General features: G+C 39.5%; 1 protein-coding gene across 3 annotated transcripts in view; it reads right to left on the bottom strand.

Annotated features, from left to right (window-relative positions):
* LOC136268706 (uncharacterized) overlaps positions 1 to 20092 on the bottom strand; it is a 36402-nt gene that overhangs the window by 5911 nt on the left and 10399 nt on the right. For 2 of the 3 annotated variants that reach the window (XM_066064151.1, XM_066064157.1), the window contains exons 5-10: positions 17526 to 18833; positions 17191 to 17463; positions 15078 to 15137; positions 14947 to 15018; positions 4827 to 4877; positions 4712 to 4771 (exon numbers count right to left, since the gene is read on the bottom strand). In XM_066064151.1, the coding sequence (XP_065920223.1) occupies positions 4712 to 4771; positions 4827 to 4877; positions 14947 to 15018; positions 15078 to 15137; positions 17191 to 17463; positions 17526 to 18833 (1824 nt within the window). Of the gene's footprint in view, positions 1 to 447; positions 564 to 4711; positions 4772 to 4826; positions 4878 to 14946; positions 15019 to 15077; positions 15138 to 17190; positions 17464 to 17525; positions 18834 to 20092 lie in introns of all 3 variants that reach the window. The other variant, XR_010707098.1, reaches the window with a different exon arrangement.

Genomic DNA, 20092 nt, shown 5'->3' with positions numbered 1-20092 from the left:
TTTTAACGAGTTTTAACACACAGTAAATGAGTGACCATTGCAACGTGCTGAATTTGCTAATGTGTATGTATCTTTAAGTCGACAAGTTATGTACTAGTGAATGTAAATAAGTACACTGTAATTTAAAATGGTAAGATTGTTTTTTCCACAGTTATGATCAGTACTCTATGAATATGCTTCAATTGGATGCACAGCATTTTTTGCTAACTTAATGTACATAGCTACTAAATATGGCACTAGTGATGTATGTATACTAGTGATATCCTAAAAGAGCATATCTGTATCTAACAGCTGTATACAATATGTGACTGTCTCTGGGAAAACCGGTCTTATCGCCCATTTAAAAGTATCGAGAAACGTCGGTTTTAAATATTCAGAATGTTGTAGCTGGTCAATGGTGGTAGTTATGCATACCAAATTTTCACATGTTTCACAACAATTTCTTACCTCCCTGATCATCCACTGAAGAAGTAGCCAACAGCTAAGTTTCCTGCCATTTTAGATAGTTTTAAACCGAGGTTGTCTGTATCAGGCGAGCTACAGAAGGGTGGGAGGCGGGAGCCCTAGAAGGTGGGCAAGATGGTGTTCAAAAATTGAAAAGAAATGTGTTGGGATGAATTAGGCCAAGTTATGGGCCATTCAGACCTCAGAACTGGCTAAAATGAAAGGAAATTTACAGCAGAGGTCATTGTCCAGCACCACGGAGCTGTACAACCACACACAGCCATCTCTTGGTTGGCCAGGGTTCCATCAAGACCCCAGACCACTCGTACGGTTCGCCACTGTGCTTTAAAAAAGCAGCCAGCAAAAGCAGACTGCTTTACTCTGGTCAACTGTGGCAGTGAAACTTGATAGTGCATTCATTAAGCTTTGTGTTTGTGAGAAAAAAATCAAACTTCCTGTCTTGGGTGATAAGAACGGTTTTCGTAGATCCAGTCACATATAGGCTTGAGCCAATTATGCTTTGAAAATAGCCAATTATGCTTTTGAGCAGTGCTCTAAAATCCAGCCCAATATGCTCAAAATTATGCTTTTAAAATCAAGATTATGCTCTAGAGTTGGCTGAATTATTAGAGTATATCAGCCTTTTCTAACAGTTGTATTACAGTAAGTGACTGCTCTATTAGAGTATATTGATCTTATTTCCATGAAGTGTGAATAATCAGCCAAGAAACAATGAAAATATTAACTTTGTACATTTTCTGATATGAAATGCAGTACTAAGGTGTAGTGTGTGCATGCTTTGCTGTATTTGTGGCGCACGCATTCCACATCTTAATTTAATAATCTTGAAAATCACCCTATTATGTTGACATAATGGTTGATGCGTTTGCTAGCCTATTATACGCAAAATTATGCCAGCATAATTGGTGCAAGCCTAATACAATACACATGCAATACAGTGCATTTTTTTAAATAAAAGAACCCTCAGTGCAAGGGAAGTCAATGAATTTCACTGCTAAGCAGTGGCGTAACTAAACCCAGGCCTACCTGGGGATCAGCAATCAAGTCACACCCACGGAATTAGCAATAGAGTAGTAGAAAAAGACTATTCACCAAATAATCGATCGAGACCTTGACAACAGCATACATTTTTGGCTGAAAAACAGCTATGTTACCTTTCGTTATTCTGAAATCACTTCAAACTGCCAGATTATCGGTATAAGCACCTCTAGTAATAATTATCGTTTTGATAATTCGAATACTTTAATAGCTTTACTTGTGAATAAGACTTTAACTTATTGCACTGGGCCCTGGTGTCAGTACAAGTCTAGTTACGCCGCTGCTGCTAAGTACTGGCTATTACTCCATTGCAGTGTAGTACATATAACTAGTTCAAAGGTTTAGGAAAGTGACAGCTGCATGCATGGTTATAATTCAAAAACTCTGGACTTCATAGTAAAAATTTTAAATCCATGCACCACATAATTAATAGTGCCCTGATGTCCAGGTAAATTTACTCTTCTTTGAGAACTGCATGCACTTTTTAAAATTCTCATCACTTGGCAGTTTTGGCTTAGGTTTATATTTTCACGGTAAACCATATACACATCAATGAAAATAAGTTCTTGCTTTAAATTAAAAACCCACAACTGACTGATGAATAGTGGTGTGCGATATGCCTATATTTATGTATCTGTATCTAAGTGCTTTGTAGTTCACGATACGATACCGATACAACATAGTTTCTACATAAAGTCATGTAGTGTTGGTTCAAGTGTATATTCAGTAAATACTGTGTTGTATGTGTTGGTAATTATTAACTAAAGTATGGGTTTTCTGCTTTTCATAGGAAATTAAGTGATTGAGTGAGTTTACAACTTACAAGAAGTACAAAAACCAGATGAAATTGTTAAAAAATGAAGATACACATTATTGTAACACAATAAATGCACGATTTACACCTTTAAAGCTAATGATAATGTTTAGCTTAACAGCTCAAAGTTAGCATAAAGTCTCATGTATTTGTTTAGTTGTTCATTCAAGATATTCCCAGCGACAGAAAAGACTTCTTTAGAACGGACACTCGTTGCTGGAATACAAAAGTATCTTTTAGCTAAGCAGACAGTAAGGATACTGGAATTCTCGTGCTTTCCACCATAAGAGTGGATTTTCGTCAATGTGAATAGTTGCTTCACTTTTGTATCTGCTAACTTCTGCAGTAACTCTTTCCAATTTATTATATCTTCTTTTTGATTTACCTTGGTAGACATCTGAAAAAAAAATCTGAAAGTTTACTTTTCTTCCTCCTAGGTGGTTCTGGATTTGGTTCTGCTGGTTTGTCATCTGACACACCTTCAGTAAGTAACAGTAGCTCTGCCTTTGTATTTTCGTAGACATGTCCATGTTCTAAAGCTGGAACAATTGGACTGAGATCCTTGAATCTTGGATCAAGAAATGCAGGTGCTTTTTAATATCATCTGAATCATATCTACTTTGTAAATTATTTGATATAGATTTTTTAATGCGTTTCAACAAATAGCTATCGTCGTCTGCATCTTTAAGAGTAACCTCAAGTAATTCGTGTAATAACGGCGCCATCAGTGAAAACGTTGGGTACCTTGAACCACTCATAATCGTTGTACCATCACAAAACGGATTCAAAATACCAAGCAAATCCTCGATTATACCCCACTCCTCATTTTCCGGCAGTAATGAGCGAATATTTCTGTCCTTGTTTTCAGCAAGTACAGCACAGATAACAGCCTGCTGTTCCTGAACACGTTCAAGCATGTGATAAGTCGAACTCCAATGGGTTTTACACTCCATTACTAGCACATGGTGAGGTTAGCCTAAACGAACTTGCTTCTCCCACAAACAGTTGGTAGCCAATGTAGACTTATGAAAATGCTCCACAAGTTTCTCACTCTTCCCAAGATACGGGACACAGTAGAAATTTGTAACGCCATACCAATACTAAGTTGCAATGTATGACCAATGCAACCTAAATGGGATAATTCCAGTTCTTCAGTGATAGCGTTCCTAATATTGTGGCCATTATCTGTTGTCACCATCACAACCTTGTCAGTGATCTCCCATTCCTCCATGGAGTTGCGTAGTTCGTCAGCAAGGTTTAGTGCAGTATGAGAAGAAGCAACTTCACGTGTTTGCATACAATAATAACCCATGTTCCAGTCACTGCTTACAAAGTGAACAGAAAGTGACATGTACCCATGGTTGTAACAACCAGTCCATAGGTTTGTTGTCAGTGGAAGATATTCTGCCCCATCAAGTGCCTGTTTAACAGTGTGCCTCACTTCTTCATACTTTTGTGGTATAATTACTCTAGAAAATTGAGACCGACTGTAATGTAGAAATCTGGGATCAAGTGTGTGTAAGAGTTGACGAAAAGCAGGGCTATCTACTACACTAATGGGCTATAAATCATCACAAATAAAGAAAACAAGTGCATTCTGACATGCCACATACCTTGCACTGTCCCTCTTGTATGCTTCCTTTCTTAATATCATTTCTGTTAGACTTTGCTGCTCCTGGTCGAAGTTGTGCTCGAGTTTCCCACTGATTCGCTGTCTTCCTTTCTTATCTAAGATATAATTTCTTCGTGTTGAATGAAATGATGCCATTTCAGATGTGTAGGTAAGTTGGTAGTATTGTTTGAGCACTTCACGTGCTCGTCACACAGTTCAAAAATGGCTTTGTTCGGTGTAACAATCATCTGGCTGTTATCATCGGTAAGGAAACCAAAATACTTCCAGATTTTGTTTCTTGAAGACGGGTGACACTTATATCGCTTGATAAACTTGTCAGACTGTGACTCGGTGTGGCCGAATGGTCCGCCATTTTTAATAACTTGAGCTGAGCATGCGTTAATTCGATACGGCTGTTATGTATCTGTATCACGATACAGTGAGAATATCACAATACTGCGGTATATCGCACACCACTACTGATGAACAACAATAATTTGTGAACAAAATTTGTTTAAAACTAAGCGAGTCACACCAAGCAAGCCTCAAAATTCATTCATAACAATCTTTGCATGGTAGATAACAACAAGCGCATGCATTGAGAATAGTCTCAAAATAATTGCACAAGGTTTAGGAACTATCACGTACTTCTTAGCTTGGCATCACGATGTATTTTTCCTATTAAGCTTGAAAAGAATTTTGCAGTAGAGGATCATATATAAACCATGCAATACAAAGTATGAAAGTACTACTACTGTCAACAAAGGAAACATAAGGATTACCTTGATTGAACTGTAGATTATTCATGATATAAATCTTTTTTACAACATGAGTATCCTCACCTACTCACACATTTACAAATAAATAGAATACTACATGTGTTCATAGGTAACTTACTGAATGGAGTAGAAGGAATGTCACACACCGTTTCAACTAGTGCTGTTTTGGCTGTGGAATAAATACCGACAAGCAATACCAACATGTATGTGTTACATACAACAATGAATGCTAACAGAAAAAGTACTCATGGTTTTCCATAGCCAATGAACAACACACAGTACGTCAATAAACAGCATTCATCACCTGCACAAATATCAGTGGCAGTAGTTGGGTCAGCAGTAATGGTGGCAAAAACTACTCTACATTTTGAAACCTGTTAATAACACTACTGTCTAAGTGTGATGTACTGCAGACCATTTTACCATGTTGAGTCTAGGGGTGGATTTAGCATTTACAAAAGAAGGGGGAGAAGGGAAGCTCAAGATATTAATCTCTCATGTGAAGGTGTGCCGTGCTTTGCATTTTTGAAAAACAGATGCAATAATACTATAATTTGGAGACATCTCCACACAAAAAAGCATAAATATTTTATATACTGCCCTTTAGATTATAGTTATAGCTCTGCAGTATTTGTAAAGGAAAAGGTTTTGGTAGGCTGAGACAACCAACACCTTCTTATAATTGCACAACAGGCCCTATCGTCAGTAAATGCTGTAACTCATATGATTCGACGCAACGACCTATCACAGCACTATTCCATAGCTTATTATGATAATTACTGATGTATGTACAATTTCCTTGTCATTTCGCTATAAATAACATCAGTAAGCAAAGAAAAGTTAGAATTCCATTTAATACCCACTACTATGTGATCATGAAGTCAAATGTGAGTGAGTTGGAGGCAGGGCCGCCCACAGGGGGGGGCAACTGGGGCATTTTGTCCCGGGCCCCAGCCTGAAAGGGGCCCCAGGAGGCCCCATGAAGGGCCCCCTGAATACCTGTTTAAAAGATCGATATACTCTAATAGAGCAGTCAGATCTAAATACTCTAATAGAGCAGTCACAGTATTCTTCAGAGGAGGAGTGTAGCAAGCTTATAGATAAGGAGATATGGTTGGTGATGGGTAGTTATTGTCATTGCCAGCAGGTTGTGACCTTTTTTTTTTTTTTTGGTCTTCACCTTACAACTTGGGTGAAGGGCCCCACTTTAACTCTTTGCCCTGGGCCCCTTAATTTCTCTGGGTGGCCCTGGTTGGAGGGAAGTTATTAGTGACATTTTAGGCATCGTGATTATATCAAGTCAGGGTGATAGCTAACATACTATATAACAGAGGTGTTCCGGATAGAAGATGTGCAAGTGGTTAGGTGAAATATTCTTTTTAATGCCTGCTGCGAATAAGATTGTGAGTTGATAGTGAATAAAAACTCACCGATGATCGGAGATTGGATCAATGATATCAAGGAGTAAAGGGGATTATCGACGTGATGAGGCACATACACACTCCTTTTAATGCCCACTATGGTTTAACGGATCTTCAGTAGTGCAGAGCTTAATACAAGATGCTAGCCGATTAAAGATTTGGTCCAAGAATTAATCCACAAGAGCTGTGGAAATTGGGTAAGATCTATAGATTGTAGTGTCAATTAGCTGCAGAAACAGCAATGTAACATTGAATTTAGCTAGACAGGCACAACCACACACTTTATTAAGCTTTCTACATAAATGTACAGTGACCACAGTGAGATGGACTCATATATTGTGTAATCGTAATTGCATGGACGGACTTATGCAGAGGTATGCCCTACCGTCACTGAAAGTCTAACTACGCCACTGGTTTCCACAGTATTGGATTCTATTAATTCTCTCAATTCAAGGAGCTTTCCATGCAAGTGTAAGCTGTAGGTCGATGCATCTTGGTGTGAGAGTGTGTCTGCTGTTGGAAGATTCAAAGGTGGTGGGTTTGACCCAAACAAAACTTCATACGGTGAGAGGCCGGTTGATGCATTTTATGTTGTTCTATACAGATATAAGAGTAGCTGTAAGTGTTCTTCCCTAGTCCCCTTCTTTCTCTACCAGGCGACGAAGCAGATTCAATATGGATCGGTTCATCCATTCTACAAGCAAGGTGTTGTTCGAGACTTGGTTACTCCAAAGGCCTTGCACATTTCACTGAGTACCTGGCTCTCATAGTTCCTGCCTTGGTCAGAGTGTAGCCTCCGGGGAGGGCCAACCAATGTGAATTCTTGGTCCTTACACCTGGACTATCTTGTTTGCTGTTTGATCAGACAAGGGTACAGCAAACGGCCAATTAGAAAAGTAGTCTTGCATCACAAGCATATACTGGTTTCCCTGGCGTGACATTGAACTTTGAGGATATCAACTGCCACTAGTTCCAATGGCCTGCTAGCTACTACTGGCTGAAATGGAGCTGGATGAGTGGCTGCTGCCTTAGCACGTTGGCATGTGACAAAGTGACTGCAGTGATTGCTGACATCCTTACCCATTCTTACCCAGTAAACTGCTTCTGACAGTCGTGCCATGGTCCTATTATGTACCTCGGTGGCCAGCGTTGTCATGGGCATTCTCTAGAAGTTGTTTATATAGAGATATTGGTGCCACTAGGTGACTAGGAGTAGTTTCTCTTCTTGCATTGTTGGAGTCTTCACTTCGCGGTACAATATAGACTGATTTAGAGTCAGCTAGGACCAGATTTGATGCTATCTCTTCAGGAGGAATTTCTTCCAGTTGCCAGTGAGGAGGACGGTTTCTCTTTGGATGTCATCTACTGAATGATCGCCTGAAGTACTGGGTTTGATCTCTGGGCTGCTGCAATCACTGTGTGGTCTAGGTCACTGCTAATGGCTACCATCATGACAGGTCTATGAGAAAGTGGATCTGCATGTTGGTTCGTGATTCCTGACGGTGGACAATTGAAAAGTCAATTCCAAGCAGCTGCAGGGTCCATCGCTCCAATTTCTGTGAGCGTGCATGGCAGGATCATTTCGACTGTATAGCCAGTCTAAGGGCTTTTGGTCCATTTCAATAACAAAATGAGTGCCAACAAGATAACGTCATAACTTCTGAGTTGCCCAGACAATTGCTAAACACTTCTTCTCACTAGTAGAGTAGTTTCTCTGTTTTGGTTAGGGTTCAGCTGGCATATTCAATGACTGTGCCTCTGGCTGTGGACAGGACTGCACCTAGGCTGGTGTCTGATGCATCAGTGGTAAGCACAAAGGTGTCACGTTGTTTACGGTAATCAAGTATGGGTGGGGTAATTAGTGAATGTTTTAGTGTGTCAAGATTATATTGATGTGTGCTCTCCCATTGAAACTGGCTGGTGAGTTCAGTTAGGGGACCAGCAGTGTCAGCAAAATTGGGTGCAAAGCAGAGATAGAAGTTTACCAAACCGACAAAAGAGTGGAGATCCTTGGTGGTATATGGCACAGGCCAGGTTGAGATGGTCTTGATCTTCTCTGGTGAGGGGGCTACTGAATACTCAAAGTTGGGTAGTGCTGCTCTTCCAAACAAAAATAATAATTTGAGCCACAAAGAGTAAAGCCAGCAGCGGACAGTTGACTGAGGATTGCCTTGAGGTCTTGGATATGTGTGGCCATGTCATTAGAAGAAAATGCAATGCAATTATTCCACATAATTGTCAATACAATCCTTGCAGCCTTGCAGGATTTCCTGTCAGGCCATAGGGCATCCTAGTAAACTCCCAGAGACCATAATCTGGCCTGGGACAAAATGCAGTCTTCTCTGTTGACTGTGGGTCCATAGGAAGCATTGCGAAGGTCTAATTTGAAAAAAAATCCTGTTTGCCAGCCAGTTTCTGTTGGGGGCCTTCAGCATGGGGGATGGGGTGCAAGTCTTTCTTCGTGACACTGTTCAACTGGACAAAGTCTACACAAATTCTTATTTCTCCAGAGGGTTTAGGCACATATACAGCACAGGAACACCATGGGCTAGTGCTAGGTTGTATAATGCTTTCTTTGGCCATCTCCTGAAGCTGCTGGTGAACTCATTCAGTGTAATGGAATGGGATTGGACGGGGTGGAACTTTAGTAGGTGGTGCATTGCCAGTGTTGATGGTGTGCTGTACAGTGTTTGTGTGACCTAATTCAAGTGAGAACAGAGACTTGAAGTCTTCCAGTGTGGGTCTGAGGGCAGGGTGATTGTCTAATGTGGATGTACTTGTGTGTTTGCATGGTGTGGGGATTGCCTGGGGACCTTCATCATCAATGGTAATCATGTGCAGGGGTCCTGGGGTCGGTTGCAACTGCAGGACTTCTTCAGGACTTTTACCGTGATAGAAGATGCACTGTTCAAAGTCAAGCACATAACCATGTCTAATCAAAAGTCACAGCCAAGAATCACTGGTGTGGATAGATGGTCAACAGCTACAAATTTGCATTCTGCAGAAAAATTTTTAAAACCAATTGCCACTGTAACTACTCCACAAGGAGTTATATCTCCCCCATCTGTAACTAATCTGACTGTGTGTGTGGGTTCAATCTGTGTGTGGTAAACATGGGATCTGAACATGATACATATGCCCCTGAGTCTAGGTTGTGTGATTATTCAGTGAGCCATATGTGTGTGCTACCCATTCGTGTTTGGGTTGTGTGTGATTGTGAGGACAATGTGTGCATGTGTACTTGTGTGTGGTGTATGCATAGTTGGTTGTGTGAGCACTCACCAGCAGGGGTGGCCCGGGTGCCCCCTGCTCGAGGGATCTGGGCACCCCTTGTTCATTTCCCTGATTCTGGTAGCCCCTGGCCACATGCCCTGTCATTCCACAGTTAAAACACTGAGCTCTCCTTCTTGAATAGCAGTTCCTAGCCAAGTGTCCAGTTCGGCCACAATTAACACACTGTCTGGGTGGTTGAGCAGGTTTTGTCAAGTGGCTGCTAAGGGCCACTAGTTGTTGTCACCTGTTGCAGTGATCGTTCTACTGTGTTTAAACGGTCTCTTTCCTCAATTCTAAGGGAGCTCAGGGGATGGGCACTGCTGCTGTTCTGGATGTATATGAGTTGGAGGTCCTGAGCCTTGGCAATGGTTGCACAGTAGTTGGCCTGAGGCTGGAGCTTCAAATGAAATACCACATTGTCAGGCAGCGAGTTTATGAGATGAAAACATAGCTCAGCTTCATGCACATCAGATGGATGGAAGTCCCGGGGAGGCTTGGTCGAGTAACTTTTCCAGGTCTCTGGCCAGCTCATCAATGCTCTCCACTTCTTCTTGAAGATGTCTCTGAGATAACTGGTTTGGGCAGCAAGGTGGTCCAACTCAACAAGAATGGCCTTCTTAAACTTAGTGCAAGTTTCTTTATTGGCATTGCTGAGTGACTTGTAGATTGCCCATGATCAACCTCGGAGAAGTGTTGGAAGACCAAATAGCTGTTTCATGGCATCCTACTCATTCTCGGCTGCACAAAGTTTAAATCTGTTAAACCACAATCTGGAATCATCGTGTTGCAGAGGCTCAGGATGACAAATACTACTCACAGCCACCTTGTTCTGGGTTTCGGCACCAATGTAAACTTCGCAGCACATACAAAAACTCTTAATGACAATTAGAGATAACACAAGGTCGCACTATTTTGCATCATGTGATTGGGGAAGTAATTATTAGAATACAATAATGATGTGTGAGAGTAATCCTATTACACATGTATGTACTGTTTATTGTTATGTTTAAAACATGGTTAATTATTTTTGTTAGAGTACATAATTCACCAGATTTGCGTGAGGCTTATACATAAGTGTACCATGCATTACTTAATCATTGCTTAATGGAGATAGTGTTTGGTTTATCAGACTCCTTAACCCTTGGAAAGCAAATGTTTGGTCCCTGACCCTAAAGATAGAAAGGACCCTTCCACCACTAATTAGCTAATCCTTTCACCACTAAATTTTTCTTAAAAGAGCAGGTCACTCCATATAATCTAAAGCATGAAATACCCTAAGCCTATTTATATATATAATACTAGCACTGGTAACTGCCCTATGGCACAGGACTGCTTACAATGTCATGCACTTTACAATCTTTTAGCTATCTAGTGACAAAAATTCCCTACACAGCATTGGAATCCTGAATATAAAACATAAAACATCATTTATCTATACTTTAACCATATAGACAATGTAATTATACTTCAAGGCACACGTTCAGAAAAGAATGTTGCACCAATAACGTTCAGAATCAAACTGTAGTATATTGTGTATACCTATACTGTTTACCATTCATGTACAAATGGTGCTGAAAACAAGACATGAATTTGTACATATGGTTGTAGCATTGATATACCTGCTTCACAGTGCAGCACTTTTGCCACACTGTATGTTATGTGCTAAATGTGTAGAGCCATCTCCACATTAACTAAGCAATGGGAACCAAGCATTAAACATCAGTGCCATTCATGTAACTATGTAGCACACCTCATCTTTAGAAGAAACGTGCTCCAGTACATAGATTAAACATACTAACCACCACATAACAATGATTCGGTTACAGTAACAACTGCTACCATCCTTTACGTTATCCATGTCGAGCCGGCTTACCCTTGGCTATGAGATACGATTATGGTGTGATTTATCATCTGATATTGCTGGTTTCCACTGTTTTAACTCAAGATTAATCGCTCAGTATATCCCTGATGTCAGTAACGTGGAAGGGAGCATCACTCCTGGCCAATGCGGCTTAACTGGATCCCGCCAAAAACTGGACACAAGTCGTTTTAAATTCCTTCACTCACTAGACTGGAATATCTTCAAATGTACATAGTCTAAATGCTTCCAATCTTCCGAAGTCTTCACAAAACAACTTAAGTTTAAATCCACCAACGTGTGCACCAAATATTAGAACAAGTCTCCTGTCGTCTGTGGTCATGTGATAACATCCTATGGGCCCCCCATAATCACTGGGACGTTGAGCAGCTGTGAGGTACGCTATCAGCTTGATGTGACATCTGTTATAGCTTGCTTGATTTTTAATTTGTGAGCTTTTACCAACTGTCTTGCTGCTTGTCGGACGTTTGACTGAACAAGCCTCCAAATAGTCGGTCAAAACGTGATTTTGCTCAGAAAACAGCCGATGGCCGACTGTTATTTCTGTCACTGGGTTTCACATGTTATGCATTTCAAGTAAGGTGACAGATTGTTTGACTGATACCTGTGAGGTGTTCCATATGCTGGTGACCTGTGAAGGATTGCTCGCATTGTCCAATGTTATAATATCCTGTGATGCTGTCCTCAGAAGCACATCAGCTACATACCACTTACTGTTCCCAGGACACAAGATGGCCAATCAAATCTGGAAACGGCCTACCAAATGTAATCTTGCTAGGACATTTGACCAGTCAATGACGAATTCTTAGTTCTGGCACTGGAAACCCCTCCACCATACTAGTGCTGTAGGGCAGTGTATACTGATGCTACATGCTACATTATGTACAAATTCATTTCTTTTTGTAGTCAGTAGCTAAGTCAAATGTCATGTAGAATCTGAAATGGTACCATTACCTGTATGACCTGTATGACAGTTACTATACTAACACTGCATTTATAGTTTGCACCTTTGTGGTAAACATGTGGGATAACACAAGGCTTAGCTTAGCTATCTGCACACAGCTCACATTCTACCACACAAAGCTGTGGCGTTTAACCTGATAAATATTCGTAGCTCACGTGCTTTATCTTAGTCATCATGCTGTAGGGTAGCTAGTCATAGAATAAGTTAGTTAATGCACACATTTTTGATTAACAAATTTAATAGGAGCCCATATGAAAATGGGCTCCTAAAATGTATGTGGTGGAGTTATTTTCCTTAGGTGACATTAGTTAACTATTAACTTCTGTATACTCAATAATATCTTATTCTTATTAAAGTTTTCAGTGGCCAGCACTGAAGGCAGAGACAAATATAACAATTGGTCAGTGGACATTTGCCATCCAAATAGTCCACATGTCTGACCATAACTCAGTTTGCTCAGACATAATGTCCTAAAGAAAAGGGATGGAGTCTAAGGAATACAGTTTATCTGTTTGGTTTATGGCTTGTATTGCTAATCATAACACCCACTTAGTTGCTAGGAGACACTACATTCTTACAACCCAAGGGGTGGCCATAGGCCTAATCCCATTAAATTAGCAACAGTTGTTAGCTCACAACCACCACCAATAGATACGAGCATTAATGGTATTGATTTAACTAGCACATTCTGACTTTAATTGATTGAAAAATGTCCTACCTTGTCCTACCACGACCGATCAAGCCTGCACATGATAGGACATTGTGGTGGGTCTACTGCTGAACATTATATTTGTCTCTGACTGAAGGTCTGACAGCAACACGTGCTGCAGCCTTTGGATTGTCCATAACAAACTGGAACTTGAGACTTTTACAATTACTTAACTTAGCTAACAATAAGGTGAAACAAAAAATGGGTCAAAGCACAGAAGCAATTATTGTTAGCCTTTGTAATGTACTAAAACAATACTACCTTGTCATCACCTCAACACATTCCTCAGTAAAGTATAAGCTGTATTTATTGCAAGCACAAAAACACTTGAAAAACGAAACAATGTTGAAACAGGTGAGCAGGTGCCAAGTGAGAGAATAATGGTGTAGTATGGCATATATGTGCAGTACATGTAACAGAAAAGATGTAACTGAAAAGGTTGCCAAAACAGAATTCAAAGTTGTAACAAATTAAAAAGGTTATTAAAGCAAAAAAAAAGTTGTAACCAAAAAGGTCAGGTAAAAAAACCAAAAAAAAACAACATGTAATACCTCCACTGGGATTCAATCTAGGGACTGAACACTTACAAGTTCAACACTATCGCTTTGACCAAAATGTGATTAAGTTGTTTATAAAGGCCAGCTTAAGTTGAATAGAAAGCTGTTTACTTGCATGTAGCTTGCATGTGGTTACAGAAACAATTCAAGTGAATTTTTATCTACACCCTTGCACTAATCGAGCTGTAAATGAGTAGATTTATTTGAAAACGTTGTAATTCTTAGATGATGCACGCTTTGTTTGACACAGCAACTGCTTCGATACATGCATCGGTAAGCAAGATAATCGTTTGACATCTAAGGAATGTAGACAGGCAGACAGACAGATGGCTTTACAGCTTTATATAAATTGTTCGTTATTGTCAAAAGAACTTTGTTATACCACTACTTACATAAAGGCAACTGCAAGAATGTTACAAAACCATAAACCATAAAAAATTGGGCTGGTGAACACGTTCTACAAATAGCAAACAGTGTTATAATGTTCCAACTGGGTCACATTTTATCTGGGTCATTATCCAGGATTGACATGGATTGGATTTGTGTAACATAAATTAATTGTTTGGCAGTGTGGAAAAGCTGCAATTGATAGCTGGTCTTGTGGCAGGCCAGGCTCTTCATGAGCCATACCCATTTTAATATTGAAAATCTGCAATGCTTTTGTAGCCAAACTTGGAGCTATGCACACTATAAATTTATCAGTACAGCATGTTGAAATCTGTAGACATGCACGAAGCCACATGCTCCCACTTTTAGTATATTTTGCTATCTGTATACTTTAATATGTGGACTCATGCCCACTGATGGATTTGTTATTTATAAGACTTACCTGTTTAGTTATCATATAGTTACCTGTTTACCTAAAATTCTAATCAAGCACCAATTAGCATAGAGTCTGGTCCAGCATGTGCGACAGACTATTCAAAACATAGCTCTTCTTGGTATTTTTATCAGTAAAAAGGAAAGCGAAGAACTGTTCTACAAAGTGAGAAATGGTTGGAACTGAAGTGGCTTAGCACTAGGTTGTTCATTGGCCAAGTTACTAAAAAAATGGTATTAAACTTTACAGTTAGATAGGCATGAAATAAAAGTGAGTTATTTCATGAAATTTTGCCTACTAAACTATAGCATCACTAAAGTTTTTAAGGCATAGATTAAGTTGTGCACTAGCTGAGTTTTAGGCCACTCTAGAATAATTCATAAAGCAAGTGGGTTGTAACAAATTTGTTTTGTGCACCTGGGCTTAATTGGTTCAGCAAAGCCTTAATTAATACATGCTTTGCCATTAGTAACAACTACTAAAAGATTGCCCAACTTTAGGTCCAATGGGGAGGCATCTACATAGTATGACACACAACAGGTTAAAATAAAGCATGAAATAAGAATAAACAACAACGTACACACTATATGTGAGTATATTCATAATATCACTTACCTGTGTCAATTTCACCTGTATACATAGCTGAAAAGGAAAAACTGCTGTCAGTGCTGTAAACTGGTCGAGTTGCTGCACATGCAAAAATGGTGCAATAAACCATAATAGTGTTATACTGCATGACTACGTACTTGGATCCATGTTAGTAGCAGTAGATAACACAACCGTAACTGCTTGTTCTGGTTCTGGTTCTGGTAGATTTAAACACAATTAATAGTATATTTTATTACATAAATTTATTCACTACTATTTGAAATTCTGGCTTATCAATTCAAACCTAACCAAGTTATAATTCCATATACATATGTGACCGAATTTTGGAAAATCACCCATATGGATGCACTTGACACCTAAAATATTTAATGATCAAATCACAAACTATATAGTGCAAATCTATTTGTTGACAGTTGTAAGCCATTCTCAATACCTTAAATTACAAGAAAATTCTTGAAATATTTTCAAAACTGTGCCCTGCTCTTATTAGCAACCTACTAAACATGTAAATTCTAATTATTTCACATGTGCCCATATAGGTGATTTTCCACAATTCAGTCACATATGTAATACAATGCTAAATATTTACAAGTCAAATTGTATGGTACACTACTGTAGGTAAAGTTCAATCCTACACAAACTTCATAAACGTTATTATATGTTATAGTTAAAGCACCGCCGCACGTGTGTATAAAAAATACAGTACGAGCGGTCGTGTCGACAGGCTAATATAGCACAAGGCAAAGTATAGTCCTGTATTGCCTCACGACACCCACCCAGTGCCGTATGTTTCATACACACAAGCATAGGTAGTGCTTTAAGTGTTATATTGTACTTCCTATAGTACTTATTAGCTGCATAACTGTACTGTATGAGTCATACAAAATAGTTATACAGCTAATAGACCATATTCCAAATGATGTCACAAAACAAAAGGGCTGCGACTATTTGGGATATTCTAGCAATTTCGAGTGAGAATTCCAATGGGGATTAATAAGATCCAAATCACTATTTAATTCTGGATGAAGGTATTGACCTAAAACTAACAGGTACAGTTATAAGGGTATAGAATCTATTCTTTAATGCCAGGTTAGAATTTTTCAGCTGGTTTTCAAAGTTTAGAAGAAATATTATTGTTTCTTTGCTGTAATAACTAAACCTGGTAATTCGCCTAAATATCTTGTTTGTTAGCCTCTATATCAATCTTTGAAATCTCGATCACCATTGGTGATAATACTCGAAAATATAAGAGTACCCCAAATAGAAAATTTGTGTGATGTCATTTGGAATATGGTCTGTTGGGCAAATACAGTACACTTGGAAAAATACAGTACAGTTATGTGGAGAATTTATTTACGGAATGTTACAAAAACAACACACTGTAAATCACTAAAACCAACCAAACTAATCCTACCAGTTCATTCTACAGCTAGAAATAGATTGTATAAACATTTACTGATCGTCTGGTCATGAAGCTATTTATACAAGACTCCATTAATACAGCACAATTGATCACGTGCGTGACATTGTAAATCGCTAGAACTAGCCTAGCTAATCCTATTAGTTTGTTCTATGACTAGAAACCGAATATATAAACACTTACTGATATCTTAATCACCAAAAATCGCAGTGGTTTGAGAAAATTGCTCCAAGCCAGACTATGGCTACCATACATGTTGCAGCCACATTCAGTAGACACATTCTGTGCACTGTTCTCATGATCCAGCTTGAGTAACAAACAGAATAGTAGTTGAATCTGAGTTGAAATGGCCACAGAATTAGAAAGTGCACACATCTATATTTCCCTTGCTAAGACAAATCTGAGTGAACACTAACATGCCAACAAACCAAGCCAACAAATGTTTTTTTGCGCTTTACTATTTGTAACTTGTACCACAGATGGAATGCTTAAACAGAAATGAAATCAACAGAACATATACGTGATCAACTATACCATAAATTATTTATATAAATCAACAACTCAATGTGTGATACCATCAATGTGCCGATATATCACGGCAGCATTGTACAATACACAATGAAGCAACAGCATCCTATGGCCTATGTAAAATACATACCATTAGCTGAGGAAAACAATAAGAAATCACTGAGATATGTATAAAACTGATTCCAAAAGAAATGTAGTGTCACACATAAACACTGGACTTGCCAGGCACCATAATTTAAGGCAACACAATACACTGATGTATGTAAACTACACGTAATATGAAAGCATACAGAAATACTGACCTTGATAGGTAGTAGCACTATAAGTGACAACTTCTCCACTTGAAGTACTGGGAGTGTGTGGTAGCGATAATCTTGAATAAGTCTCCAAAGTTGTGTTATAGGTAGCAGCTACAGCAGCAGGCACAATAGGACTAGTTATAACAGCTTTGTGACTCCTTTTTCTGTCTTCATCACTTCCTTCTATATTGGTACCCTTTCTTGGTGGAACACCCTTTCGTAAACTACCAACATCATAATAGTATTTGGCATCCTTACCGTCTGTGGGATGTTGAACTGTAATACAAAATACACACACTAAAAGCCATTCATACCAGTCAACTACACTCATTACATACCTGTTGCACTAGTATCCAATTGTTTTTGTCCTTGTTCTTGCTGCCACTGTTCCTCCTCCTGCTGCATCATCTCCTGTTCATGTTCTTCACAAGCTACTGGTGCGTAGATTGACCGACACTCTGTTAAAGGGTTTTGACTTTCATCTTGAGGAACTGCAACATAATCAGGTGATTGAACTTGCAGTGCTTCACCCTGTGATAATGCTTGTTGATACATTCTCATTGCCTGCAATTTTTGTTTGAAGAGTTTGTCTGAAGTAGCTATTTGTTGTTGAATTAAGTCAGATTGTCCTTGTGGTGTTGCCTCCTCTGATGGTTGTGTTGGCGATGCCAAATGTTGCCCTGAGGCAGACGACTGATGTTGTGAATATGACTGCCTGTGCTGTTGTGACTGTCTTCCTTGTGCACTTGATTCTGTTTGTGTTACTTGTGTTAACGCCTGGTGTTGTGGAGGAGGTCTGCTGGTATGCTCTTCTTGTACAGTCAATGGTTGTAAACCAAGCTGTTGAAATTCTTCACCAAGTGTCACAGTGCTTAGAAAGTATGATAACTGAGATTGAGATGTTAGTGGCTGGGGTTGTGTGTTCAATGTTGATTGTAGTGGAGCTGTATTTGTTGGGGTACTATGAACTGGCACTTGTTGCTGCATCTTGTATGTTGCTAGTTCCTGAGTCTCTGGTTCCTGAGTAGCAGAATGAGTATGTAACTGCTGTTGATTTTGAAACTGCTGTTGATTTTGAAACTGCTGAGATGGATATGTTTGATGTGGATGTGGATGGTGTCCTGATGGTAATAATGGGGGTGGTGAATGATATTGCACTGTAGGCATTGGTGGATGTTGGGTTGAAGACATTGTTGGGTTAGTATACACAGCCACTTGTTCTAGTGATTGTTGCCAATTCAGCTGCTGTTGCTGCTGCTGCCAGTGTTCCAGCAGTCGTTCTTGCTGCAAAGGCCACTGTTGGTGCTGTGCTTGTTGTTGTTGCTGCTGCTGCGGCAGCCACATTTGCACATGCTGTTGCTGTTGCCAGTCCTGATGTTGCTCTGGCTGTTCTGCTAGTTTTTGTCTTAATTGTTGCCACTGCTGCCAATCCTCGGGTTGCGATGGTTGTTTCAGACTCATCGGTTGTACTTCTACTTCCACTGGGATTGCACCTCTCATATAACTATCATCTTGAATGAACAGACTATGCTGATCCACATCATTGAATTCAGTGCTCAAGTTTTTAGCCAAACGTTGGTTACCATAGCGATCAAAAAACTGTGGTGTTGTTTGTTGAGAATGACCTGATGATTGCTGATCACCAACTAAATACATACATAAGTAGCATTGATTTAATAGCAATCAATGCGTATACAATGTATAAGTAATCTCTTAGCGTATTTGCATCATGAAAATTTGATGCTCAGTGGTTCAGGAGCTCATTGCATCCTATGGACAAGGGAGCATGTAACCATACACTACCAATGCTACAGGTGAAATTCAAATATATGGCGTCCAGTGTATATAATTGGTTACATCATTCTGGCGTGCAACAGGAATACACTGAATGGGTTGCTACTCCATTGCCTTGTGTGAAGGTAGCAAAGCTACTTCAACAGGAAGATCATCCGAGTCAAAGGTAAAGCTTGGAATAGTCAGGCAGAGTAATTTTACGTGATTATCGACTGTAGAAAGACAGTCCTGCTAAGCCCGTGCTATTCCTCCTCCATTGTGCCATTGAACTTTGTTTCTATAGCCTCACTTTGTCACAGGGGAAATGTGATGTACTCGAGCATGGGCCTCCACATAATATCCTAATTAGGAAATTTTAAAAGTTACTTATTATAGTACACGGCATGCCATGTTTGAAGTTTGTTGTTTACAGAGTTACATGCTCCCTTTTTAGTAGAATTCGATGCCCTTCTGGTGGTTTTGATGCGATCTTGTGTATGCACATTGAACTGAATATGTTGTACACATCTTAGTAGATTCTATCACTACTTTATCATCACATGGGACAAGAACATGACACACAGACAGAACATACTGTATAGTCCACAATATATTTGACACAGATAGTTTACCAAACAACCTAGCAACCCACTGTATGTACCTATACATATGAATGTACCTATACAGAAGTACACAAAAATTTTTGGAAGTTTCAACTAGAGTAGGGACCATAGCACATCAATAAAAAGTGCTGAAACAAGCTGGAGTAGTGTATGATATTAACCCTCTCACCGCCACAACCACCATATGGCCGTTTCAATTATAAACGCCCGTAGCATCACATTCTAAATGCTCTGTAACTTCAGTTGAGCGTTAGTAGCCTCTGTGCTTATCCTGTAGTGGGCATGCCCTTAAGTGAACAGGAACAGGGATAACCGGTCTCTCGCGCACTATTGCAAGGGTAGATGATGCAATCATGTATTTTTGGAACGTCAATAACAAGCATTGTAGACGATTCTTCGATGTGATAATGGCACTACTAATAAAGAGAAACAGTAAGGAGAGGAATTGTATAGGTTGGAGTGGCATGTTGCTACTTTGTATGCCTCGAAACAGTGACCCCGTGCTTGTA

Source organism: Dysidea avara, chromosome 1 (genome assembly GCF_963678975.1).
Source record: "Dysidea avara chromosome 1, odDysAvar1.4, whole genome shotgun sequence".
In the NCBI taxonomy this organism is placed as follows: Eukaryota; Metazoa; Porifera; class Demospongiae; order Dictyoceratida; family Dysideidae; genus Dysidea; species Dysidea avara.
This window is presented reverse-complemented; position numbering and strand designations above follow the sequence as displayed.